The sequence below is a fragment of the Oncorhynchus kisutch genome, unplaced genomic scaffold, assembly GCF_002021735.2.
Source record: "Oncorhynchus kisutch isolate 150728-3 unplaced genomic scaffold, Okis_V2 Okis03b-Okis08b_hom, whole genome shotgun sequence".
Taxonomy (NCBI): Eukaryota; Metazoa; Chordata; class Actinopteri; order Salmoniformes; family Salmonidae; genus Oncorhynchus; species Oncorhynchus kisutch.
In genome coordinates this window covers 5,786,103-5,813,375 of record NW_022261980.1, presented here as the reverse complement: position 1 = coordinate 5,813,375, position 27,273 = coordinate 5,786,103, and the positions used below count along the sequence as shown (strand labels likewise).

The 27,273-nt window shown below is 44.6% G+C and overlaps 2 protein-coding genes across 3 annotated transcripts; both read left to right on the top strand.

Annotated features, from left to right (window-relative positions):
• Nucleotides 1–96: 96 nt before the first annotated feature.
• prrg4 (proline rich Gla (G-carboxyglutamic acid) 4 (transmembrane)) lies at nt 97–8,889 on the top strand. Of its 2 annotated transcripts, XM_031812461.1 has the most exons (7): nt 97–362; nt 4,583–4,698; nt 4,822–4,985; nt 5,079–5,106; nt 5,509–5,650; nt 6,010–6,189; nt 7,120–8,889. In XM_031812461.1, exons 2-7 carry the CDS (start codon nt 4,587–4,589, stop codon nt 7,145–7,147), a joined length of 654 nt encoding a protein of 217 aa, XP_031668321.1. In that variant the 5' UTR covers nt 97–362; nt 4,583–4,586; the 3' UTR covers nt 7,148–8,889. The 2 variants fall into 2 exon arrangements, with proteins under 2 accessions (XP_031668321.1, XP_031668322.1); XM_031812462.1 differs by having other exon boundaries at nt 107–362; nt 4,583–4,985.
• A 293-nt stretch (nt 8,890–9,182) lies between these two features.
• Nucleotides 9,183–25,767, top strand: qser1 (glutamine and serine rich 1). Its single transcript, XM_031812460.1, has 13 exons — nt 9,183–9,588; nt 13,154–13,254; nt 13,567–13,716; nt 14,077–17,370; nt 17,639–17,946; nt 18,176–18,292; nt 18,395–18,528; nt 18,628–18,845; nt 19,137–19,274; nt 19,968–20,065; nt 20,161–20,307; nt 20,550–20,645; nt 23,474–25,767. Exons 1-13 carry the CDS (start codon nt 9,482–9,484, stop codon nt 23,612–23,614), a joined length of 5,049 nt encoding a protein of 1,682 aa, XP_031668320.1. The 5' UTR covers nt 9,183–9,481; the 3' UTR covers nt 23,615–25,767.
• The last annotated feature ends 1,506 nt before the right edge of the window (nt 25,768–27,273 follow it).

Here is a 27,273-nt window from a genome sequence, read left to right as displayed (position 1 = left end):
CTACTTGATTCACTCTTGTGCCGATTCTCTCTTGTTTAGTGGTTTCAAGTGCCACCTTGTGTTTTTACTGAACTGTAGATCAGTGTATCCAGGTGAAAAGCTTGATTAGTCAGGTCTGTACAGGTAGGTAACTACTACAGAACAGGAGGTGAGCTCACAGTTCTTGGGAGTAAAAGAAATTGGAAAAAAATGTGTTGCGAGTAAACAGAAACCTCGCGCTTCCTGGAATATTCTACTTGTATTGATTTATCGAATTATAATATTTTGTAATGCAGTGTTGTTGATTATTGACGATACGTGTTCTGAGTGATTTTATAAGGAAATATAACATCAAACACAGCTGTTATCGGCGAACGTTCAAGGTAGGTGGTTTCATTTCAGTTTCACCTGTCAACAATCAATGTCATTCATACCTGCTCAGTAACTTCATTTCGTGGCAGTAGCCTGTTTTCTTCCACTCTTCTTGGATTTGACACGTTTTAAAGTTAAAGGTGCACTATGTAGAAATTGCTCTGCCATTTCCTTGTTGCTAAAATTCTAATAGTTCGCCAAGTATAGTGTGGAGAATCATTGTATCATCTAAACCGCTGTGAAATATCATTTACATAACCACAAATATTGTATTTTCAGCTGTTTGAAGCTGGTGTACGAAACCTAAAGTAAAAGAGTTTAAAAAACGACATTTTTAAGAACAGGAAGCATATAAATAAAGCACATAGAACAGATCTACTGCTTATTAGACTTGCTTTCAATGAGAATTACAGATCTACAGCTTATTAGACTTGCTTTCAATGAGAATTACAGATCGACTGCTTATTAGACTTGCTTTCAATGAGAATTACAGATCGACTGCTTATTAGACTTGCTTTCAATGAGAATTACAGATCTACTGCTTATTAGACTTGCTTTCAATGAGAATTACAGATCTACTGCTTATTAGACTTGCTTTCAATGAGAATTACAGATCTACCGCTTATTAGACTTGCTTTCAATGAGAATTACAGATCTACCGCTTATTAGACTTGCTTTCAATGAGAATTACAGATCTACCGCTTATTAGACTTGCTTTCAATGAGAATTACAGATCTACCGCTTATTAGACTTGCTTTCAATGAGAATTACAGATCTACTGCTTATTAGACTTGCTTTCAATGAGAATTACAGATCGACCGCTTATTAGACTTGCTTTCAATGAGAATTACAGATCTACTGCTTATTAGACTTGCTTTCAATGAGAATTACAGATCTACTGCTTATTAGACTTGCTTTCAATGAGAATTACAGATCTACTGCTTATTAGACTTGCTTTCAATGAGAATTACAGATCTACTGCTTATTAGACTTGCTTTCAATGAGAATTACAGATCTACAGCTTATTAGACTTGCTTTCAATGAGAATTACAGATCTACCGCTTATTAGACTTGCTTTCAATGAGAATTACAGATCGACCGCTTATTAGACTTGCTTTCAATGAGAATTACAGATCTACTGCTTATTAGACTTGCTTTCAATGAGAATTACAGATCGACCGCTTATTAGACTTGCTTTCAATGAGAATTACAGATCTACTGCTTATTAGACTTGCTTTCAATGAGAATTACAGATCTACTGCTTATTAGACTTGCTTTCAATGAGAATTACAGATCTACCGCTTATTAGACTTGCTTTCAATGAGAATTACAGATCTACTGCTTATTAGACTTGCTTTCAATGAGAATTACAGATCTACTGCTTATTAGACTTGCTTTCAATGAGAATTACAGATCTACTGCTTATTAGACTTGCTTTCAATGAGAATTACAGATCTACCGCTTATTAGACTTGCTTTCAATGAGAATTACAGATCTACTGCTTATTAGACTTGCTTTCAATGAGAATTACAGATCTACTGCTTATTAGACTTGCTTTCAATGAGAATTACAGATCTACTGCTTATTAGACTTGCTTTCAATGAGAATTACAGATCTACTGCTTATTAGACTTGCTTTCAATGAGAATTACAGATCTACTGCTTATTAGACTTGCTTTCAATGAGAATTACAGATCTACTGCTTATTAGACTTGCTTTCAATGAGAATTACAGATCTACCGCTTATTAGACTTGCTTTCAATGAGAATTACAGATCTACCGCTTATTAGACTTGCTTTCAATGAGAATTACAGATCTACCGCTTATTAGACTTGCTTTCAATGAGAATTACAGATCTACTGCTTATTAGACTTGCTTTCAATGAGAATTACAGATCTACTGCTTATTAGACTTGCTTTCAATGAGAATTACAGATCTACTGCTTATTAGACTTGCTTTCAATGAGAATTACAGATCTACTGCTTATTAGACTTGCTTTCAATGAGAATTACAGATCTACTGCTTATTAGACTTGCTTTCAATGAGAATTACAGATCTACTGCTTATTAGACTTGCTTTCAATGAGAATTACAGATCTACTGCTTATTAGACTTGCTTTCAATGAGAATTACAGATCTACTGCTTATTAGACTTGCTTTCAATGAGAATTACAGATCTACTGCTTATTAGACTTGCTTTCAATGAGAATTACAGATCTACTGCTTATTAGACTTGCTTTCAATGAGAATTACAGATCTACAGCTTATTAGACTTGCTTTCAATGAGAATTACAGATCTACTGCTTATTAGACTTGCTTTCAATGAGAATTACAGATCTACTGCTTATTAGACTTGCTTTCAATGAGAATTACAGATCGACCGCTTATTAGACTTGCTTTCAATGAGAATTACAGATCTACTGCTTATTAGACTTGCTTTCAATGAGAATTACAGATCTACTGCTTATTAGACTTGCTTTCAATGAGAATTACAGATCTACTGCTTATTAGACTTGCTTTCAATGAGAATTACAGATCGACCGCTTATTAGACTTGCTTTCAATGAGAATTACAGATCTACTGCTTATTAGACTTGCTTTCAATGAGAATTACAGATCTACCGCTTATTAGACTTGCTTTCAATGAGAATTACAGATCTACTGCTTATTAGACTTGCTTTCAATGAGAATTACAGATCTACTGCTTATTAGACTTGCTTTCAATGAGAATTACAGATCTACTGCTTATTAGACTTGCTTTCAATGAGAATTACAGATCTACTGCTTATTAGACTTGCTTTCAATGAGAATTACAGATCTACTGCTTATTAGACTTGCTTTCAATGAGAATTACAGATCTACTGCTTATTAGACTTGCTTTCAATGAGAATTACAGATCTACTGCTTATTAGACTTGCTTTCAATGAGAATTACAGATCTACTGCTTATTAGACTTGCTTTCAATGAGAATTACAGATCTACCGCTTATTAGACTTGCTTTCAATGAGAATTACAGATCTACTGCTTATTAGACTTGCTTTCAATGAGAATTACAGATCTACTGCTTATTAGACTTGCTTTCAATGAGAATTACAGATCTACCGCTTATTAGACTTGCTTTCAATGAGAATTACAGATCTACTGCTTATTAGACTTGCTTTCAATGAGAATTACAGATCTACTGCTTATTAGACTTGCTTTCAATGAGAATTACAGATCTACTGCTTATTAGACTTGCTTTCAATGAGAATTACAGATCTACTGCTTATTAGACTTGCTTTCAATGAGAATTACAGATCTACTGCTTATTAGACTTGCTTTCAATGAGAATTACAGATCTACCGCTTATTAGACTTGCTTTCAATGAGAATTACAGATCTACTGCTTATTAGACTTGCTTTCAATGAGAATTACAGATCTACTGCTTATTAGACTTGCTTTCAATGAGAATTACAGATCTACTGCTTATTAGACTTGCTTTCAATGAGAATTACAGATCTACTGCTTATTAGACTTGCTTTCAATGAGAATTACAGATCTACTGCTTATTAGACTTGCTTTCAATGAGAATTACAGATCTACTGCTTATTAGACTTGCTTTCAATGAGAATTACAGATCTACTGCTTATTAGACTTGCTTTCAATGAGAATTACAGATCTACTGCTTATTAGACTTGCTTTCAATGAGAATTACAGATCTACTGCTTATTAGACTTGCTTTCAATGAGAATTACAGATCGACCGCTTATTAGACTTGCTTTCAATGAGAATTACAGATCGACCGCTTATTAGACTTGCTTTCAATGAGAATTACAGATCGACCGCTTATTAGACTTGCTTTCAATGAGAATTACAGATCTAGCGCTTATTAGACTTGCTTTCAATGAGAATTACAGATCTACTGCTTATTAGACTTGCTTTCAATGAGAATTACAGATCTACTGCTTATTAGACTTGCTTTCAATGAGAATTACAGATCTACAATTCATACTTTATATACGAATTTGGTCGGGTCGCCCAAAAAGTGACGTTTCAGTGTGAACAATTTAAGGTGTAAAATTAAAACTCACGTTTTTAAGGAAAGAATTGCTAAGCAATCAACAGATAACCCGTATAGGCTTCTGAACAGCTTTCTGGTGAAAACTGGGTGTGTCTTGTTGTCACTAACTTGTGAAATGCACGTTGTAACTTCTTATCTAATCTCTATGACCTATGCTCAAATCATTATCCGCAGGTGAATGGCGATGCTTTTGCATTTATTCATACTGTATCAACTGCTTCCCTGTGGAAAATTTGCTTGTATGAGAAAGTTATTACACACCACAGGGACAGAGGACCAGTCAAAAGAAGGTGAGACATGAGTTTCCAAACATCTTCAAATAAAATGTTGTTATATTCCTAAATTATGGTATTAAAGTATTGTGTTTAAAAGTTAGCATAATTTTGTTCCACTCATGTGATTGAGTCCCCTAGTTTTCATGCAAGAGGAGCAGGCAAATGCATTCTTAGGACGCCATCTATTGGCCAACCGATTTGACTTTGAGCTCTTCACTCCTGGGAATTTGGAGAGGGAGTGCTTTGAAGAAGTCTGCAGCTACGAGGAAGCACGAGAGGTCTTTGAAAATGTCCCTCAGACTGTAAGTGATGCTGAGATGGTGTTCAGGCATAATTTGTGTGGTAGGCCCAGTCTCATGACCACAACCTGATGTTGTCTTTATGTAATTTGGCAGGATGACTTCTGGAAAAAGTACACTGAGGGTAAGAGAAGTATGGCTAAGTATATCTACATGTATGTCGCAGGTCAACTATTTTCCATTGTACTACTACTAATCGCACAGACTTTTCTAACTACACTGATGGGTACAGGGTGGCGGAAGACACCCTTAATCAGGAGGACGAAATGAAAAACCCAATGCAGCCTATAGCCCAGCGGTTCAACTCAGGCCCTTAAGTTCTGCAGTCCAGTTTATTTTCTCCTTGATAGGTTTATTAGTCCATAAATGTTACAGGATGGCTGGAGAGAAACCTGGTTACAGTCTAGTTTAAAAAAAGCACCATACACTGTGACTCTTAAGGAGAGTTAGGAGCATATTTAGGAATCTTGCATTGTGTCATACATACAAAAATACTTCAATTGGTTGCTTTTGTGTGATCCCACAGATGAGGACACGCGGCCATCGCGGCTGGATGTGACTGCCCTGCTTGTGGGTCTGATCGCGGCAGGGGTGGCCATCGTCATCTTCGGCCTGTTGGTCTGGTACTTCTGCAAGGGGAGTTGTAAGGATAACCTCTCACGTGCAGGGTGAGTTAGATGAGGGGCATTATGTTGACTGAATGACAGTGGTCGCTGGATCAATAGTTTGAATAAGATCAAATGTTATTTTTCACATGCGCCGAATACAACAGGTGTAGACTTTACTTATGCTTACTTACAAGCCCTTAACCAACCATGCAGTTTTAAGAAAAATAAGGGTTGAGGAAAATATTTGCTAAATAAACTAAAGTAAAAAAATAAAAAAATAACGAGGCTATATATAGGCGGGTCAATGTGCAGTGTTACGTAGATATGTAGATAGGGGTAAAGTGTGTGTGTGTGTGTGTGTGTGTATACGCACACATTCGTCAAAGGGATACTGTATCATTCCTGACTGTCTCTTCCAGCTCTGTTAGGGTGCGTCCAAGGCGCAGTAATGCCTCGCTGATCATGCGGAGACTGGATGAGGTCTCTCTGCAGCCTGTGCTCCTGCCCCCGCCGGAGATTGACCCCCCAGGCCTGCCCTCCTATGAGGACGCCATCGGCAAATCCGGAACGCACGACGCCCCACCTCCTCCTTACCCTGGGTATACACATGCATGCTCATGTACACACACACACACGATTTTGCCGGTTGCTGCAGAGGAGGTCAAAGGGGAGTTTAAAAAATAAATAATTATTTCACCTTTATTTAACCAGGTAGGCTAGTTGAGAACAAGTTCTCATTTACAACTGCGACCTGGCCAACATAAAGCAAATCAGTGTGACACGAACAACAACACAGAGTTACACATGGAGTAAACAAATGCACAGTCAATAACACAATAGAAAAAATCTATATACAGTGTGTGCAAATGAGGTAAGATTAGGGAGGTAAGGCAATAAACAGGCCGTAGTGGCGAAGTAATTACATTTGAGCAATTAAACACTGGAGTGATAGATGTGCAGAAGATGAATGTGCAAATAGAGATACTGGGGTGCAAAGATAAAAAATAAATAACAATATGGGGAGGAGGTAGTTGGATGGGCCATTTACAGATGGGCTATGTACAGGTGCAGTGATCTGTGAGCTGCTCTGACAGCTAATGCTTAAGAGTGAGTGTTGCCGACGTAAAATGGCTACCTAGTTAGCTGTGCGGGCTACTAGTGTTCAATCGGTGACGTCACTCGCTCTGTGACCTTGAGCTGGTTGTTTCCTTTGTTCTGCAAGGGCCACTGCTTTTGTTGAGTGACAGGTAATGATGCTTTGTGGGTAACAGTTGTCGATGGGTTCAGTGTCCTCCCTGGTTCGAGCCCAGGTTGTGGGAAGGAGATTGACGCAACCAACACTGTTACACATACCCCCAAAGCTCTACCTATCTGAATTGAATTATAACTACAAAAATGTTCATACATTAAAATCTTTTTCAAAACATTTGTTTTGTACAATTTTATTTTGGTTTCTAGACAGTAGGGATCTTTGTAACCTTGCCTTGTTAGGTGAACAACATGTTTACTTGGTTGTTTCTTTCCCACAGGTCTCAACCTGGAAGTATTCGACGATAGTACCTTTGACCTCGCTGGATGACTGTCTCCATATTGAGCATCATCAAATGCTACTAAACCTCTTTAGATCTATTTACTTTACGTGGTTGTTCTCCCCCGTGCATGTTCAACATGTGATTTTATTGGATTGTAATACCTTGTGATAATTGTAGATCTGTGTGACTGATTACCTCTTTACCTCTTCCATTACCTGTGTGACTGATTACCTCTTCCATTACCTGTGTGACTGATTACCTCTTTACCTCTTCCATTACCTGTGTGACTGATTACCTCTTTACCTCTTCCATTACCTGTGTGACTGATTACCTCTTTACCTCTTCCATTACCTGCAATTTGAGATGTTTAGCATATTTATCTATTTGTACAAATGTTTAGCAGTTCTTCTGCATGTGCCAAAGTTGATTTATTCCTCATCACTTTATTCCTCACTTTTGAGTTGGACCTGCTTTAACCCATAACAACTAGTGAGGTAATAGTTGACATGATACATCTTAGTTTAACTGTAACCTGTCAACTGCTCTGCTTTTATGAATGGAAAATGAAGCATGAGAAACCGTATTGAGTATATAACAGTGTCGGCTGCTGAGGGGAGGACGGATCATAATAATAGCTGGAACGGCGTGAATGGCATCAAGCACATGGAAACCATGTTTAATATCATTCCACATTCCACTCCAGCCATTACCACGAGCCCATCCGCCCCAGTTAAGGTGCCACCAACCTGTGGTGTACACACAAGTCTGCCTACTACTGTAGCCTGTTGGTTAATGACACAATATGAGCATGGTGTTAGGACGGACTGAGAGAATTGACACTTCCACTTTCTCTGAATCACATTAGATGTACAGTGGCTTCTAAAAGTATTGGGACAGTGACAATTTTTTTGTGAGAAAGTTAGATGCACAAATATCATCATAGTCATATCATTTTAAAACCAAAGTACATAGACAGAATGCGTCACTGTTCCAATACTTTTGGTGCTCACTGTATGTGTTGTAACTGCTCAAGTAGACTGTGTGAGTTTGATGACATCACACTCAGTGCTTGACTTGGACTGAAATACTGTACATGCCGGTACTCATTTACCTGTACTGTTGTTTATATCATTTATATTATATTATATTTGATATATATATATATGTATGTCTGTGCAGGAACACTGCAATACTTTTGAGATAATATTCTATAGGCGGTGCAGAAACTGAAGCAGTAGAACATTGTTGGTGCCAGTACTCAGTTCCGGTGAGCTCCTGCCCACGTCAAGCACGGATCACACGCTATGCTATTATTAGTGTCCCAGGAAGTCTTTGCTCTTTTCTGAAGCTCCATTCATTAATGAAGAAGACACCTATCCATGATATTTAATGAAGTGCCTGTTAAATTGTCATAACAGGGTGCACTTTGTTTTAGGGTTTTACAACCACAGGTTGGGATAATTCTGTTTTTATTTCTGGACACTGTTGAGTAGTGGGCTGTTTCTTTACCCATTCATTTGTAAAATAGGATACTGAATTAATACTGCTCACATCTGAGCATGACTTCTGTAAGGATTAGGAGGTATAGTGGCACATAGATCAATGAATGATGTCAATGGTGAGGTTGATGTCAATGGTGAGGTTGACATCATGGGACAATGTACTGTATGTGTGCTGTTGATGCTTGGTTTGACTGATTGTGTACTTTAAGTCTATGAAACATGTTAACTATCAAAGGATCATTTCATAAATTGACATTTTAATGATTGTCTTGTCTCTGAAGAATGTTTGAATGGCGAAGTGTTAATGTTTACAGCAAAACCAAAAGCTATCATTATTTTGATCATTAAATTGTCTGCAAATATGATTTCTTACATAATTCTGTGACCGTGCAAAGGTTTAACAAAAAAGTCTGTGCAAAGGTCGTGTTAAAAATATATGATCAGTGATATGACTGACTATTGATGTCATTTCAGACAGGTAAAAACATTTCACAGAAAGAAATATTGCTCCATTATTATACTGAAGGAAAATTATGAGAAAGAACTCTTCCAACTCAAGCAGGGTTGGCGGTGCATCATGGGAAATAAACCAACATGGGGACCTGATCCAAGTACCAAACCACCATGCAGTGCCTGCACAGTTTTTGATTAAGGAAAACGAACAATGATTATCATCATAACCTCATGCTAAAGAGACGCGGTTATAAAGTTTCAGAACTAAACAGCTGAACTTGACGGCGCCTAGTAATCTATGGTCCGGGAGAATGTGATTGTTTTGTCCGGCGCCGCGCTCGTATGTGTGCCTACTGCTTCACAAAGCGCCATCGGGGAAGTGCATCACTCCCAGCCTTCGACGGATGATGGACCGGAATTACCCGAATTCCAGTTTCGCAGACCCGCTGGCTCCACCAGCACAGACCGTAGCCTGGGCCTATGAGCGGAGCACCGCAAGCATAAAGCCAAGGTAAATGAGATGAAGGAGAGGGCGGATCACCTTTCACGGAAAATTCCGGTGATGGAAGGCCTAGCACAACAAACAGAAATGTGACGAGCTTTTAAAGTTAACGCGTCGTGTTATGGAACAATTGGGTCGAGGGCTTGACATATGAATATAAAGTTACTGATCACTCATTGAACAGTGTTTTGGAAATGTTGGACACCCCTAAAATCTGTAGCACGCCATCAGCTACGTAGCTATGTTGCACGTTAATTGTCAATATGCACAATTAACTATCTTACATGCAAGAATGCAATTATGTCGAATAGTTCAATCAATTATTCGATCGTTTAGAATGAACCATATTTAACTAGGAAAGAAGTCGCCAGACAGATCCGCTTAATCACACTGATGTACGGGTATATTTGCATAGCTAACTAGATACGTTGTTGCGCGTAAGGTTGTCAAATCCGAGGTGTTTAATTAGCTGATAAACTGGTCATTGACATGGTCTCAAATTTTAGGAAGTAGCTTGACTGGTTGGATTCTGTTTTGCCTGAAGGTGAAGTCACAGAAAGACTGGTGTTTTGTACAGTTTGTTGACAGCTGTCTGACGTCTACATCGTGGTCAACTCTGAATGTTTACTTCTTCAGAGCATCGCTGTCATTTGACCATTGAACAAAATGATGAATATGAAAGTCGTGCTTGTCACATGTATATTTGGGAGGCTCAGTGGTGTGGTTGATAATGTGTGTTTTTTTTGGTCCACTCTCTGTGTGGAGTTAACCTGAATTGCCTGTTAAAATATCCTGTTTTATAAATGGATAGCGCTGAAAATGTGGGACACCAGCTGCCCTAGTTATGGTATCTGCTGAGTACAGACACACAGCGAGAGACAAAATGAAGTTAGTCCATGCCGTAACAGTTGATCAGATATGTGGATATTGAGGTTCAGTCTTTAGCTAAACCTTAACTACCTGTTTTCTGACATTAAGTTGAAACACATTTGACAGAATCATGTCTCTCGTCTTGGCAGACTGGGCTCTTCAACTCATTTCCATCTGGATGAAGAGAGGAGCCCTCGTTAGTGGTGTGAGTGGGAATCTCTGTCCAGACATGAACTGTGGAGCCCCACACAGTGCCTCTGGGGGGCTGTGCCACCCACCCTCCTCCTTCTACCTTCCCACCCCCAGGGCCTGAGGAGACAGGGAGAGTGAGGGGCTGGTTAGAGATCAGTCACTTCTCAGGTTATGGAGGGAAACTGAGATTGACACACTTAGGGGGGAGCGTGGGGTCTTGTTTTAACCTACTCACCAGCACATGTTTAGTTGAACAGTTTTTGGGGTAGGTAAGTTAAATCAGGGAAGGTAGCATATCAGACAGGTGGGTTTTAAAACAGTTTTAGGGGTAGGTAAGTTAAATCAGGGAAGGTAGCATATCAGACAGGTGGGTTTTAAAACAGTTTTAGGGGTAGGTAAGTTAAATCAGGGAAGGTAGCATATCAGACAGGTGGGTTTTAAAACAGTTTTAGGGGTAGGTAAGTTAAATCAGGGAAGGTAGCATATCAGACAGGTGGGTTTTAAAACAGTTTTTAGTTGTTTTTTACAGTGAAGCTGTTCGTACTAGTACTATGTCATTACATTATGAAAGTAGGCTAGACTGAACATGCTTGAAGCCTGTTCCTGAGTTCTCTCTCCAACTGCTCATTGTCCCTGTGAGTGTTCTAACCTCCAGGAAAAAGGACTTGGCCAGCGTCTGTCTTTAGAGAGAACAGTGGATTCACTCTAGAAAATACACTATCCCACTCAGGGAGGAGGTGGAGATCACCACCTCCTCATCATCCCTGAGTGTGATAATGTCTTCCTGACCTTTTCACTTTCTCTTGTCTGTGTGAAAGCACCAGCGTTTTGGTTGGTTCCTCCAAACTGATCAGTGAGAATCAGCGTTTTGGTTGGTTCCTCCAAACTGATCAGTGAGAATCAACTCTGGGAATTTAGCTTTGACTTGGGTCCTAGTTTGTGACTAGCTTATCTCTCCCTCACCCTTTTATTGTAGATTAGTAGGGACGTGTTAGTGAGAGAGAGAAGCAGATGAGATGACTCCCAGCTGAGCGTCCCCCCCCAGACAGCTGTTTGTCTCCTGACTAGAACATCAGTCAGTCTGCTCTGTGTTCATCGCACCGAGACGTCTCGTATTATCTGAATATTAGGAAATGGGACATGTTCATCACATGGTCACAAAATGGAGCCGAACAGACTGACTCATTCTGGGGTCTTTTGGGCGGGGGGGGGGGGCTGTGACGATATCAGTATAACAATATTTCTTTGATAGCAAAAATAAAAACATGAAGCAGACAACTCTTTGGTACTTTAAAAACCTGCTGTATGTAAAATATTGTGAGCTACAGATGGAAAATAAATAAATGTGACTCTGGATGACATGATGTTTGCTTCCAACATTAGGACTGTTTTCCTAAAGAAGTTAAATCCGCTTCGGGTTTTGTTTCCTTGTCAAGATACTACTGAGTATTGTATCGTACCGGCCCTAGTTGTTTTCACCACATGTTTTGATGGAAAGTAGTAGCTAGCTAGCTGTTTGTACAGGGTCTTTCATTCTCAAGTTCTTATACTGACAAGGCTGTTTTGATGCTCCAGTGAATTGTAAAGTGCGGAATTAAAGTTTCATTGGAAGCAAATATAACCCAAGGTTCATAAGGTAGTCTGTCCTCTTAAAAAGTCTCGCTCTCTGTTCTTCTTCTGCCTCCACTTCTGTGTGTGGGTTAGGCCTTTGTGGGTTTCAAGACTGAGGCCGACATAAAAATATCCCAGAGCTCTCATTCATAACCCTGTTATGACTTGTAACAATCTCCTCACCCTGCTTGGGTTCCCCTGTACAGTATACATGAATAATTCACCTCTGGGGATGCCAGTTTCTTTGTGTCACTCTGGGGGGCTGTGGAAAGGGCAAGAGAGAGCACCAGCTGGTTGTCTAGCTACACTGACACTATTCATGACAGTGCAGGTTGATAGTGCTGCATGTTACCCTGCGGTAGCTCAGCTGTGAGCAGGGAACAACAAGTGTGTCTGCTCTCATGTTGTGTGTGATCCCTGTTTAGTACAGCAGTCTTCATATGAGCTCGTCTGACACCCTGTTATAATCAATACTAGTGTTTCTATAAAAACAACGTGTCATGTTTGAGTTCTGTCAACGTATATCATTTCATAATATGTTTAACTCCGTTTCTAATGCTGAACAAATAATAACCTCTTATGTGACTGTCAATTGTAATATTATCAATGGGTGAGAGATATTTTATATATCAAATGAGACCTGTCCTGCACCACATTTTTAAGGGCCTCCATTGTGCCTGACACACTGTAAGCTTGCATCATGGGCCTATAAATACCGTCTGGGTCTCTGTGTGACAGGGCAAGGTCCAGGGGGCTGACAGGGGCACAGTGTGCTGTTGTGATGGTGCTCACACCGTGAAGTTGATGTATGGAATACGCTTGTCTGGTTTAGTGCCTCAGGCATGGTGAGGTTGCACAGTAAAGGTGCAAAATGTGCGTGTGTGTGTGTTCCTTTCCGCAGTGCCAGTTATGGTGCCACACACCTGGAGTCGGAGCTCCTCCATCGGCAGACCTACGCCTGCACCCAGCTGCCCACCTACACCACTACCCATCACCCTACAGGTAAGATTTAATAAAGGGCTTCGAGACTTGTTTAATGAACTGTAGAGGGCTGCCACTCTGTGTTGTTATTGGAGGAAGACCATTAGTAGAATGTTACTGCGCCTGTATCAGTAACCGGTCATGTCTAGATGGATACAACTTTTGTCAAATTTTACATTTTTTTTCAGCGAACCCGTTTCTTAACCTAATTCACCTAACCTGCTCCGAAAAGTACATTTTTGACACAATCTGTATCCCTTCTAGACATAACCTCAGTAACCTCATGACATGTTCTGTCTCTTCACCACCTCCCCCTTCTTCTACCTCTCCCAGGTCTGTCAGGGGGGTTTGACTCAGGCACTAACACTACTGAGACCTCTGTCATGAACTTCCTGTCGGCCATGGAGTCTAGAGCCCTGCAGCAGGCTGGTCCTGTCGGGGCCTCTCTGCTCCCCCCCTTTAGGACCACCACGTGGCAGACCGGTGAGGCCACACACAGTATATACACACACCAAATGGCTGCCATTTTGCACACTCAGTTTTGAGTGTTGTGAATTATTTGTCGTCGATTTATGAATTGTTTTGTGCGTCATGAATTCCAAAGAAAATGACATTTTGAATTGAGGCACCAGGCTGGTTTCAATTGGGAAATGAGACATGTATCCATTCCACTCAGTTCATATATTAGACATAGTTGGCCTTGTTCTCTCTCTCTCATGTTTGGTTCATCTGTCGTGTGTGAGCTGTGTTAGCGGCTTGTTTTTGTCTGTATCATTTTGTATTTTGTTTGGATGTGAACTTTCCCGAAGATTTATCTTTATTAATCTTTCTTTCTTTTTTTAGGTGCCAACCCCACCACAGAGCTGTTCCTCACTGGTGCCCTTCCTACCAGCGCCACATTCCCCTACCCTGCCCCCCTCTCCTCTTATCAGCACCCTAGTGCCTTCCCCTCGCGGAGCTACGCCACCAGCCCCTCCCTGGCCCTCCAGGACCACGCCTTCAGCACCTCCACCAACGGCCTGCTCTCCTCCCACCTCGACCCCCTGCTGCAGCTTAAACCCAGCCAGGCCACGCTACCTACCTCCCTGGCCTTCGACCGCCTCCCCACCCCCTCCCTGGGCACCGCCCTCCCTCCCCAGTCATCCACATATCGCTCGGCCCAGGAGTCGGCCCCTCACCTCCTGCAGCCCCAGTTTGGGCTACTGCCCTTGGCTACCCAGTCAGCCCCCCAGCCTTACGGGGTGCCCGTCTTCTCGGGCTCCATCGAGAGAGCACTCCAGCGGGAATGTAGTGTGATCAAGCACCACCAGAGGCCTTCTAGCAGCAGCCACGCTGTCTCGGAGCAGCTGCCTGGCTTGCAGCATTCCCTGCAGGGCTACCTCGGCTCAGGCAGCGGGGATGGCTCCTTCCAGCAGGACCCCTCGAGGCAGACCACAGTGCCCTGCAGCACCTCCATGGGGACGGACTCCTCCCAGGGGGTCAACGGTGCGCAGCAGCCTAAGACTGGTGTGCAATCTCAGGCCTACCCCTCCTCCATCCCCTCCCCCTCTGGGTACTGCTCGTCCTCCACGGGTGCCAAGACTAAAGACTGTTCTTCCAAACTGGCCCCAGATGGCGGACCCCAGTCACAGGGTGGCTCTCCAGAGAGCTACCCCTCCCCAGGGCAGGGGCCTGGGTTGAAGCATGGTTCGGTGATTGCCAGCCAACAGACTCAGCCATACACATCGGCCCCGCTGCCCAGTCTGCTGTCCACTCTCAGCCACTCTCAGAGTTACATCACCTCCCAGGCTTACTCCTCTTCCTCCTCAGACCTCCTCAGGCCTTCTCTCTATAAGACTCTGCCCTCCTTCTCTGGCCATTCAGGCAATGTAGCGTCTGTCAGTCAGTCCCTGGTCTACTGCTCCAGCCCTGGGCAGAGCCAGGAGGATGTGGGCCAGTACGGAGCCCAGGTTCAGGGCCTGTGTCTGGGCAACCCCTCTCAGAGCTCCCCTGCCAGCCACTCTCAGGGTGCCCCTAACGTGAGCTACCTGTCTCAGGGGCAGGCTACGGTCACTCAGTCTCAGAGCTACGCTGCAGGACAATCCCTCAGCGCCCCCTACCCCTCCGCCAGCGCCCAGAGGTTACCCACATCAATATCGGGCCAGGGCTACACCCCCTTCTCTTCAGCCCCTCCCCTCGCCTTACAGAACAACTGCAGATCCTCAGTACAGGACCTAAAGCCAGCCTACTGCAAACTGAAACTGGAAGGGGAGATCCCCATCGAGGACCTCCAGGCTCTCCAGCAGGTCTCTTTAGAAACCTCCAGCCTGGGGGGCAGTGACAATGTGGTCTACGTAGTCTCCAAAATGGATGACCGTTACAACACTCAGAGTGTGATCCGGAGCAACTCGCGAGCTGAAGACCAGCTCATGGGCCCAAAGACTAGGACCAACGCCCAGCTCATGTCTTCCCATGAGGAGCTCAAACAGCACTCACTCCTGCTCAAAGGGCCCGAGCCACGGCAACAAAATCACCAGGCCAACGCCCAGTCTGCCCTGAACCACACCCAGAACCAGTACATCAGGGTCCCCAACTCTCAGGTTCTACTGGAGCCTAATCGGGACCAGCAGATGGTCCTGATCCAACAGCCTCTCATCCACTGTGGTCTCAACCCTTCCAAGGTGCAACTGACCCCGGGGTCAGGCCAGGTCCAGTACCTTCACATGGAGGGAGATCATCTGATCAGCGTTAGCCTTAATGGCAGCCAGAGCCAGCCTGGGGCAATAGGACAGAACACCATCACGGACTCCTCCATACTGCACCTCTCTTCGCCAAAAGACCCTTACAGCCAGTCGACCAATCAGCAGCAGTCGCAGGACGCCAAACACCATTTCGCCCTGAGCTCCATCTGCTTCCCAGAGTCCATGCTGCTGGCGGACGAGAGGAACATCCTGTCCAACGTGGACGACATCCTGGCTGCCACGGCAGCCGCCTGCGGTGTCACGCCGCAGGACTTTGTCAAAGCCACGTCTGGCGCTGCTGAGGGCGGCATGCCCGACCCCAAGGGTCATTTCCAGACTGTGGACACCAGACACCAGTCACCTAGTTTCTCCTCTTCATCTTCCCAGACCTCCATCACCAACACTAACTCCCATAACACCATGACCCTGACACTCAATGGCTCTCCTATGACCTCAGACGGACACCAGTTTCCTAAAGGGGAGGGGCATCTGGGGCAACAGTACTCAATGTCACAATCGCACACCACTGTAGTTGACCCCAGGCACGACATGGGCGCCGACAAGGGTTTGCTACGGAAGCCCGGAGACGAGCCAAACAACATTTCACCCAAAGGACAGTCTGTTTACCCTAGCAACAGGGCCGATGGCAACCCCAACGGAGGCCACTCTGAGAATGAGTACCACCTGGCTGGCCTGGGGTACGACCCCTCAGGGAACCTCAACAGAGGCAAGGCCAATAAGCAGAACCCCAAAGGGTCCAAAGTCATCAAGAGAGAAGACGGCCTTGACGAGTGTCCCTCTGACGGCTTTGTCAACCCCAAAAAGAGGGTGCGCTCCAAGGCTTCGGCCAAGCCACCCGTTCCAGAGGAAGAGAACATCCAACCAAGGAAAAAGACAGTCCAGGCCAAGAGGCAGAACTCCCGGGGCAGCGACCCCACCAGCTCCCCCTCCACCTCGGAGGCGGCCTACGACAGCTACCAGCAGCAGGAGAGGATGAGGCAGAAGATCCGTGAGGTGGAGGAGCAACAGCCAGAGGTCAAAACAGGCTTCATCGGCTCCTTTCTGGACTTCCTCAAGTCAGGTCCCAAACAGCACTTCTCCTCATCCCCCGTACGGACCCCCAGTCGCTCCCGCAGGCCCTCGGCTTCGTCCAAGCGGCCACTGTGCGCCATACCGCCTCTACCTCTGAAAATACAACCTCCATCAGCCCCGTTGATAGGCGATGAGGGCCTTGGCGTTGCGGGGAGCTCTCAGCAGCAGCGTCTGGAGGAAGAGCTCCAGAAGAACCTGGAGACACTGCCATCGTTCAGCTCGGACGAGGATGAGAGCAGCGCTGGAAAGAACCAGGCCCTCCAGAACAGCATCAGCTCAGCCCTGTCGGCCCTGGACGAGCCCTCAGACAGGACACACAAAGCGGGTAAACATGGATGGGCTGCCCTCACAAGCCCTTAGGATTCAGTCATCTGGTTTGTTAGTTATCAGTGTAGTGCGAGACAGCATTGTGCCCTGATTGGATACCATTTAAATAAAATGCTTTGTTTTTTATCTCTAAAAACATTTTCATAAATCAAGGAAAAGGGCATTCATTAGTTCCCATGTTAATTCCAGTAGTTACATTTAACATCTAATACCCTAACTTCTATCCCCTCTCTCCTCTCCCTTCTCCCTCTTCTCTCCATCAACAGACAGACTCTCCAACTCTCCCCTGAAGCCAGACCAGGCTCCCAGCATGCCTCACTCAGCCTCCAAAGCCCAGGAGCAGCAGACGGCTGCACCGAAGGAGTCCTCGACAACCGTCTTGTCATCATCGGTGACTGGGTCGTCGGGGCAGGAGGGGGCGAAGCCGGCGCCCCCAGGCCAGCTGGCCGTCCAGCTGACCAGCGTGGCCATAGAAGGACTGACGGACGAAGAACTGTCGGACAGCGGGGGAGAGGGCATGTACCGCGAGAGGGATGAGTTTGTGGTCAAAAACGAGGACACCGGGAGCCTGAAGGTGGGAGGGATGGGAGGGGATTTGTGTGAAACCTTGGCAGAGATTCACATTTTTTTCTCCCTAATGCAGTTAGTCCAGATATATAAAACATATTTGTGTCTGTGTCTCTCTCTCTTTGTCTGTCTGTGGTTTGTTCTATTGATCCATGCTGAGACTTGTTCTACTCGTGTGTGTGTGTGTGTGTGTGTGTGTGTGTGTGTGTGTGTGTGTGTGGTGGTGGTTTATGTAGGTGACATTGACAGCAGGACAGGAACCCCCAGCCATCTGGAAGGTCCAGAAAGCTCTGCTGCAGAAGTTTGTCCCTGAGCTGAGGGACAGCAAGAGAGTGTTCTCAGCCACTAACAGTGTAAGGACAGGTGTACATCTGATTAGACATGCATGCACATACACACACTACTCATGAACACTCACAGATGATGATTAGTGTGTGTGTCTACATCCGTTCTAGTATCTGGGCTACTTTGGTGACGCTAAGACCATGTACAGGAGGGTGTACGTCAAGTTCCTGGACACGGTCAACAAGAAGGAGTACGTCCGGGTCTGCAACCGCAAACCCCGCTGCAAGCCCATGTCCTCCATGAGGTACTGATATCTGTTCCGCTACTTATTTACCTCAATCTGTCTCATCTTCATCATTCTGAATCTGGTTTCATTCATTTCTACCTTCATTCTCTCCTCCAGAGGCTCTCAGGCGAAGACACTGCTCGGTCTGAAGACTTCTCCCCGCTCAGTGAACTCTGACCCTCTCGCCACGCCCACATCACAGAAGTCCCAGTCCAAGCCCCGCACCAAGCAGCCCAAGACCAAGGTAGAGCCCCCGCCCAAGAAGAGGAGGAAGTGGAAGGAGTACTCTCCGTCTCCCTCCGAGTCCTCTCCTGAGGATGAGGCTGAAGATGATGGTGAGGGTTGATGCTTTAGAGGGCCTACATTTAGGCTCATTCCCATGGGTTTGATGACTTGATGGAGCTCTGCAACCTCCTCTTATGTGTTGTTTTATCTCTTGTTCTTCCCTCTCCCTCGTTCCCTCTGTTAGTTCCCTCTGTTAGTTCCCTCTGTTAGTTCCCTCTGTTAGTTCCCTCTGTTAGTTCCCTCTGTTAGTTCCCTCTGTTAGTTCCCTCTGTTAGTTCCCTCTGTTAGTTCCCTCTTAATTCCCTCTGTTAATTCCCTCTGTCTTTCTCTCTCTGTCTCAGAGTTCACTCCTCCAGTGCCGTTTTCCTCTCGGTTCCTCAACACCAGGACCATGAAGGAGACGTTTAAGAGCTTTGTAGAGCTGCTGATCAGCGTCGCCCTGGATGCAGACGTGATGAGCGCTCTGGAGAGGGAGAACGGTGGGTATACCCCCAACAGAGGGGGAGAGGGGGATGGTTGGTGCCCCCCTTCCAGCATTGGTGAACATCCCGCGTCCCTCCTGTGCGCGTACCCGCCACATCTATTTCTATGGGAACAACCCGTTGTTCATGACACGCGCTGTTCACACCCCTCTTGTTGGTGGAGAGAACATTTTGTAGCTTTTAAGCTTATTTCCTGCATTTCTATACATTATGTCATGGGGTGCAAAGAAAATGGTGCGATTTTCAATCAAAATTTCTTGCAATTCTATACATTTGACCATGTGTTTGTGATATGTGAGTGAGAAAAAAATGACAACTATCTATGGGCTATAAAACGTTAGCTGACATGGGCTAGTTATTCTAGACATTTCTGCCGAGTTCTAAATAGATCTCTAAGGTATATAATGACTAACACGACAAGAGGAACTGATGATGCAATACCCAATCTCTGCATTCTACTGTTACAACTTTCAACAGTCACATGAAAGCCAGACTGAGTTCCTTAAAAAAAGATTTGGGAACGACTGCCATAGGGGGGTTAGGGACGGAGAAAGGTGTATTCACGGAGGAGTAATCAGGTCGGGCATACCTGAGGTGGGGGAGAGAGAGAGAGAGAGAGAGAGAGGGGAAGGGAGTGGAATAGTTGTTTGTAGAATTTAGGAAGCTGATCACATTGTTTCTGGGGTTCAGATGAGCTGTTGCTGCCCCACATGAAGAGAGTGGACGGGATGATCTGGGACAACAGGAGACGCCTGCTGCCCAGACTACGAGTGGGACAACTCTTTAAGGTTTGCGTTTTAGCATTCTCCTGAAAATAAATATAGGCCTCTGCCTTCCTCAACAACCTTTAATTGAGTACCTCTCACATTGTCTCTGTCCTCAGACTGCGCTGGACAGCTTCCCAGAGATCTCCGTGGTAACAGAGCTCAACAAGGATGGGGAGACTCCAGCCTTTAAGGTGCGGCTCAGTGGGAAGGCCTACAACAGGAAGAACATGAAGCCTTCCAAGTCCCCCAGCAAACTGCCCCTGGTAAGAGGCTCTATGTTGACACTGCTATTTACAGTGCAGGCCAGAGGGAAAGAAGGAGCCCTTTCTGGTTTTGTCCAGTAGAGGGCGTCCTGCACTCAGTTTGTGTCTCTGATGCAACATGTTTCTGTGACTGCTGGATGTGAATGCATTTAGTTTTTTATGCTTACTTGACCAAACTGTGAAGTCTGCGTGGAGTGTTTAGGAAAATGTAGTGTAATGAACTCTGTTCTCTCTGTCTCTAGGAATACACAGTGGACCAGCAGAAACCACAGTGGTTCTCCCTCTACCATTCTCTACAGCATTACAAGTACCACACATACCTCATGTGTCAGGAGGAGGTGAGACAGCACTCTGTGTCTCTGTGATTGGCAGAGTGTGACCACATGTCCCTGCATGTTGGTCCTGCAAGCAAACAATCATGTCCCACATTTTATCAACAGATTAAAACTCCCTCCCACCAGGCTACACTGTCCCCCAAAGTCATCCCATTGTCCCACATTTGGGTATTTTAAATGTGGTCACCCTAGTGGGGGCATGCATGTGCACTGTGTGTGCCCCAGTGGGTCTGTGGTGGAATAATTCAGGGATGCTAAGAAGAAGAACATATACAGGAGTGTGTCTGTGGACAATACACACTAACCAGCTGTCTAGTTGGTCCACATTGCCCTCAGTCTAAACAATACACACTAACCAGCTGTCTAGTTGGTCCACGTTGCCCTCAGTCTAAACAATACACACTAACCAGCTGTCTAGTTGGTCCACGTTGCCCTCAGTCTAAACAATACACACTAACCAGCTGTCTAGTTGGTCCACATTGCCCTCAGTCTAAACAATACACACTAACCAGCTGTCTAGTTGGTCCACATTGCCCTCAGTCTAAACAATACACACTAGCCAGCTGTCTAGTTGGTCCACATTGCCCTCAGTCTAAACAATACACACTAACCAGCTGTCTAGTTGGTCCACATTGCCCTCAGTCTAAACAATACACACTAGCCAGCTGTCTAGTTGGTCCACGTTGTCCTCAGTCTAAACAATACACACTAACCAGCTGTCTAGTTGGTCCACGTTGCCCTCAGTCTAAACAATAAACAATAGCCAGCTGTCTAGTTGGTCCACGTTGCCCTCAGTCTAAACAATACACACTAACCAGCTGTCTAGTTGTTCCACATTGCCCTCAGTCTAAACAATACACACTAGCCAGCTGTCTAGTTGGTCCACATTGCCCTCAGCCTAAACAATAAACACTAGCCAGCTGTCTAGTTGGTCCACATTGCCCTCAGTCTAAACAATACACACTAACCAGCTGTCTAGTTGCCCTCAGTCTAAACAATACACACTAACCAGCTGTCTAGTTGGTCCACGTTGCCCTCAGTCTAAACAATACACACTAACCAGCTGTCTAGTTGGTCCACGTTGCCCTCAGTCTAAACAATACACACTAACCAGCTGTCTAGTTGGTCCACGTTGACCTCAGTCTAAACAATAAACACTAACCAGCTGTCTAGTTGGTCCACATTGACCTCAGTCTAAACAATACACACTAACCAGCTGTCTAGTTGGTCCACATTGCCCTCAGTCTAAACAATAAACACTAACCAGCTGTCTAGTTGGTCCACATTGCCCTCAGTCTAAACAATACACACTAGCCAGCTGTCTAGTTGGTCCACATTGACCTCAGTCTAAACAATACACACTAACCAGCTGTCTAGTTGGTCCACATTGCCCTCAGTCTAAACAATACACACTAACCAGCTGTCTAGTTGGTCCACATTGCCCTCAGTCTAAACAATACACACTAGCCAGCTGTCTAGTTGGTCCACGTTGCCCTCAGTCTAAACAATACACACTAACCAGCTGTCTAGTTGGTCCACATTGCCCTCAGTCTAAACAATACACACTAACCAGCTGTCTAGTTGGTCCACATTGCCCTCAGTCTAAACAATACACACTAGCCAGCTGTCTAGTTGGTCCACGTTGCCCTCAGTCTAAACAATACACACTAACCAGCTGTCTAGTTGGTCCACATTGCCCTCAGTCTAAACAATACACACTAACCAGCTGTCTAGTTGGTCCACGTTGACCTCAGTCTAAACAATACACACTAACCAGCTGTCTAGTTGGTCCACATTGACCTCAGTCTAAACAATACACACTAACCAGCTGTCTAGTTGGTCCACATTGCCCTCAGTCTAAACAATACACACTAACCAGCTGTCTAGTTGGTCCACATTGCCCTCGGTCAAACCTCCAACGTGATGTTTTGACTGCAGAACGGAGACGCCGTATCAGCAATGACCACTGAGTGTCATGTTCAGATTAGAATAGTATTGAACCCAGGTTCTCTCTTCAGTAACAACCCCTCTATATGTGTAATTGTTTGCGGCTTGTGCCTTTGTCAGGCAATATGTCACGCCCTGGGCAGTGAGGGCCCTGGGCAGTGAGGGCCCTGGGCAGTGAGGGCCCTGGGCAGTGAGGGCCCTGGGCAGTGAGGGCCCTGGGCAGTGAGGGCCCTGGGCAGTGAGGGCCCTGGGCAGTGAGGGCCCTGGGCAGTGAGGGCCCTGGGCAGTGAGGGCCCTGGGCAGTGAGGGCCCTGGGCAGTGAGGGCCCTGGGCAGTGAGGGCCCTGGGCAGTGAGGGCCCTGGGCAGTGAGGGCCCTGGGCAGTGAGGGCCCTGGGCAGTGAGGGCCCTGGGCAGTGAGGGCCCTGGGCAGTGAGGGCCCTGGGCAGTGAGGGCCCTGGGCAGTGAGGGCCCTGGGCAGTGAGGGCCCTGGGTATGGTTTGGTTGCACAACTCTAACCCATGACAGGCATACAACTGTTGTGTGCTACCGGGGTTGTTTAGTTGTCACGTAACGGAAGAGAACGGCCTGAGGAGTGAGACTCCTGTTGCAGACGGGAGTCCAACAATCGTCAATCAATCAAATGTATTTATAAAGCCCTTTTTTACATCAGCTGATGTCACAAAGTGCTGTACAGAAATGCTGGTGTGGTTGACGTGTGGGTTGTTTTGTGGTTGACGTGTGGGTTGTTTTGTGGTTGACGTGTGGGTTGTTTTGTGGTTGACGTGTGGGTTGTTTTGTGGTTGACGTGTGGGTTGTTTTGTGGTTGACGTGTGGGTTGTTTTGTGGTTGACGTGTGGGTTGTTTTGTGGTTGCTGTGTTGCAGATTGCGTCATTGCGGGTGCAGGCTGGTGACATGGGGCAGGAGGAGACGGTGCAGCTGTGCATGAGGAACGGAGCCTGGGTGGAGGGCCTGTTCGACCGCTTCGGAGAGCTCCTCAACCAGGTGCAGCAGGCCTGCCTATAGCACGGACTAAGAGGGAGAGAGAGAGCTGGAGGGAGAGAGAGGCCTGCCTGTAGCACAGACTGAGAGAGAGCTGGAGGGAGAGAGGCCTGCCTATAGCACAGACTAAGAGAGAGAGAGCTGGAGGGAGAGAGGCCTGCCTATAGCACAGACTAAGAGGGGGAGAGAGGCCTGCCTATAGCACAGGGAGAGGGGAGAGAGAGAGGGAGAGAGGCCTGCCTATAGCACAGACTAAGATAGAGAGAGAGAGCGAGCTGGAGGGAGAGAGGCCTGCCTATAGCATGTAGGGAGAGAGACAGAGTGAAGGACAGATAGGGGGAGGTCTGCCTAAAACAGACTGAGAAATGGGAAGGGGTCTATAGTGAAGAGAGAGAGCAAGGGGGGGGGGGGGACAGATGTCTTCCTACAGCCCAGAGAGATGGAATAAGAGGCCTGCCTATAGCCTGCCCAGACAAGAGAGGCAGGGGAGCTATAGTCAGCTGACAGAGAGCATCAACCTCCTGCCCTCCTGTTTTAATCTACTAATTGGATGACCAGAGGTTTCTGGAGATCAGCGCTGTCACCATGATGAGAAGAGGAGGGTCCAGCATTTCAGCACTACCTGATTGGCTAGACGCTTCTGAAACCACAGAGTACGAGGACAATCTGGGTTTTGTAGTAAAAAATATGTAACTAGCAGACTGCTAGTGGACCTTTTCATAGACCTATTTTTCTTATGTAGTTTTGTATTTGTTTTGCAAATCATGAAAGATCGCAACCAATGAGCATGCACTAGATAGGCAGAGATTAGCATAGGAAATAGAGGACAGCCAATCAGAAAGCACACCCTTGACTACCTACAGCAAACTTTTGGGTTCGATTCAATCGATTGCGCTGAAGATCAGCGATGTGGCGTAATTTTAAAGGTAAATACTGATTGAGCCGACATATGCAGAGTTTACAGTGAATGCAGTTTCTGGGAACATCGCTTTTAAATTTCTATCGTGCTGAGATCTTCAGCACTACAGATTGAATCAAGTCCTTAGTCCGATATTTGATGAGTAAATTAAGGGGCAGGGGTTATTATATAAATATATATTCATAGATCTATATGTAAAACATGTTTTCTCACAATGGATCGCCACATTTCTATACATATAATGTACATTTTGTAAAAAGAGCAGTTTTGTCACATTGATTCTTTCCAGGAAGAATTGGATATAATATAGATACTTACCTTTTGTGCTTCAAAAAGTCATTTTCTCATGACGAGTTGTGGATCCGAACAGAGTTGGTGCAATTCTAACACTGCTTTTTGTCTTTTATTCTAATGAAATGCTATTACCTAACTGCTGTATCTGAGGTCGAATGAGAAGAAAACAGAAAAACAGCCTTTATACTCGTTTTTCTTTACAAACGTACATTTTATCTCACTTATAGATGTATTTTTCACAGAAGAAAATTGTGGTCATAATTGTTTCTTGTTCATTACACCTTGCAATGCACTTTTCATTGTTTTTCAGAGAAGATTCCCTATGCGTTTATTTCGATTACATATTGTATACTTACATATATATATATATATCTTAAAGGTCTAATGCAGCTGTTTTGTCTCAATATCAAATCATTTCTGGGTAACAGTTAAGTACCTTACTGTGATTATTTTCAATTAAAATTGTCAAAATGAAACCAATGGCTTCTTAGCACAGAGCAATTTATCAATCAAGAATGTTCCCAGGACTGTGGGAGTGGTCTGAGTGGGGAAGGGAAAACGATCTGTTATTGGCGGAGAGGTTTGGAACTTTGTGTAACCTAGGTTCAATAAGAATGAGTCTTATTGGTCGAACTCATTTGAGCAGGTCAAAACTCCATCCCACCAAAAACAGTTGGAAATGTCAGGTACTCTTTTCAAACAGCTCTCACACTAAAAGGGCATTGTCATCATTTTCACAATTTCACAGTATTATTTCAACCTCTGTGGAAATGTAAAACAGAAAAATCACATTCTTGACTGCACTGTGCTTTTAAGATCATTTTTCTTTAAGGGTTTGCCTCCATTTTGAACAGATTTATTCAGACCGCATTTGAATAGTTTTTTTTCTTTTCAAGTGTAGCTGCCGATTTATTTTTCTGATGTGAAAATACATTTCCTACTAAACATAGACATTGAAATGGTTGAATGAATCTGTACGTGTCTGTTTACTTCAAGGTACTGCGATGTCATTGAGATGTCTGTGCATGTTTAAAAAACAGGATTCAATCCATGACTAGGTATTGTGGCGGGTTTTAATTTAACAAATGTTTTACCTCTTACCCCTTTCAAGACAAAACGGTATAAAGAAGATTTTTTTTTTGTCTAGATATGACAAGGCCATATGACAGGAGACTGGCATTATGAGCTGCACATGGTGGGTAAATGTTTCACGTACCACAGTAGTACTCTGACAGGCCGTTTACTGAAAATGTACACTTAACCACTCCGTTTACTGAAAATGTACACTTAACCACTCCATTTACTGAAAATGTACACTTAACCACTCCATTTACTGAAAATGTACACTTAACCACTCCATTTACTGAAAATGTACACTTAACCACTCCATTTACTGAAAATGTACACTTAACCACTCCATTTACTGAAAATGCACACTTAACCACTCCATTTACTGAAAATGTACACTTAACCGGTCCATTTACTGAAAATGCACACTTAACCACTCCATTTACTGAAAATGTACACTTAACCACTCCATTTACTGAAAATGTACACTTAACCACTCCGTTTACTGAAAATGCACACTTAACCACTCCATTTACTGAAAATGCACACTTAACCACTCCATTTACTGAAAATGCACACTTAACTGGTCTGTTTACTGAAAATGCACACTTAACTGGTCTGTTTACTGAAAATGCACACTTAACTGGTCTGTTTACTGAAAATGCACATTTAACTGGTACATTTACTGAAAATGCAAATTTAACCAGTCAATCAACATTTAATCTAGAACCAAATCTCTTGACAAGAAAGGCATGTTGTTAAGGGTCAGTTTGACTGCATGTTAAGGGTCAGTTTGACTGCATGTTGTTAAGGGTCAGTTTGACTGCATGTTGTTAAGGGTCAGTTTGACTGCATGTTGTTAAGGGTCAGTTTGACTGCATGTTGTTAAGGGTCAGTTTGACTGCATGTTGTTAAGGGTCAGTTTGACTGCATGTTTGACTGTTTTTCCTGGTCTGGCTGGCTGGTAGATGGAGAATAACACTGTATTGTCCCAGTCATACATAACTTATCTCACCTTTGTAATAAATCTGTGTTCGACAGTGTGAAGGTTATTAGACTAGAATTTCCCTTTTCACCTGTCATGGAAATGTGGAAAGGAAACTACCTAAAAGCACTGTGATTGGCATCTCTAGCCATCGTCACACTTAGACCTTTAGTGTACCCATCCAGTTCCTCTTCAATACCACAGAGACTTCAACGGATCTGAGTTTGCCTATGGAGGTGAGAGTGAGAGGTTTCCCTTGGCAACACACTTCACTTTCATAACCACACAGGGAGAGGCTGGTTGGTGTTCAACCTGTTTATAAAACATGCTGTGGCCTCACACAGTAACCTATGGTGGAGGACAGTTACTTCTCCTTGCGTACGTCACCTACGTACTGAAAGCCTCTAAAACCTGAGA

What these genes read in the sequence shown, in the direction of transcription:
- qser1 (XM_031812460.1), top strand. Translation starts at nt 9,482, where the DNA reads ATGATGGACCGGAATTACCCGAATTCCAGTTTCGCAGACCCGCTGGCT. An exon ending in AGGACACCGGGAGCCTGAAG is followed by an intron (nt 17,947 to 18,175) that starts GTGGGAGGGATG and finishes TGGTTTATGTAG; the next exon opens with GTGACATTGACAGCAGGACA. An exon ending in TGTTCTCAGCCACTAACAGT is followed by an intron (nt 18,293 to 18,394) that starts GTAAGGACAGGT and finishes CATCCGTTCTAG; the next exon opens with TATCTGGGCTACTTTGGTGA.
- prrg4 (XM_031812461.1), top strand. Translation starts at nt 4,587, where the DNA reads ATGGCGATGCTTTTGCATTTATTCATACTGTATCAACTGCTTCCCTGT. An exon ending in GATAACCTCTCACGTGCAGG is followed by an intron (nt 5,651 to 6,009) that starts GTGAGTTAGATG and finishes TGTCTCTTCCAG; the next exon opens with CTCTGTTAGGGTGCGTCCAA. An exon ending in CCACCTCCTCCTTACCCTGG is followed by an intron (nt 6,190 to 7,119) that starts GTATACACATGC and finishes TCTTTCCCACAG; the next exon opens with GTCTCAACCTGGAAGTATTC.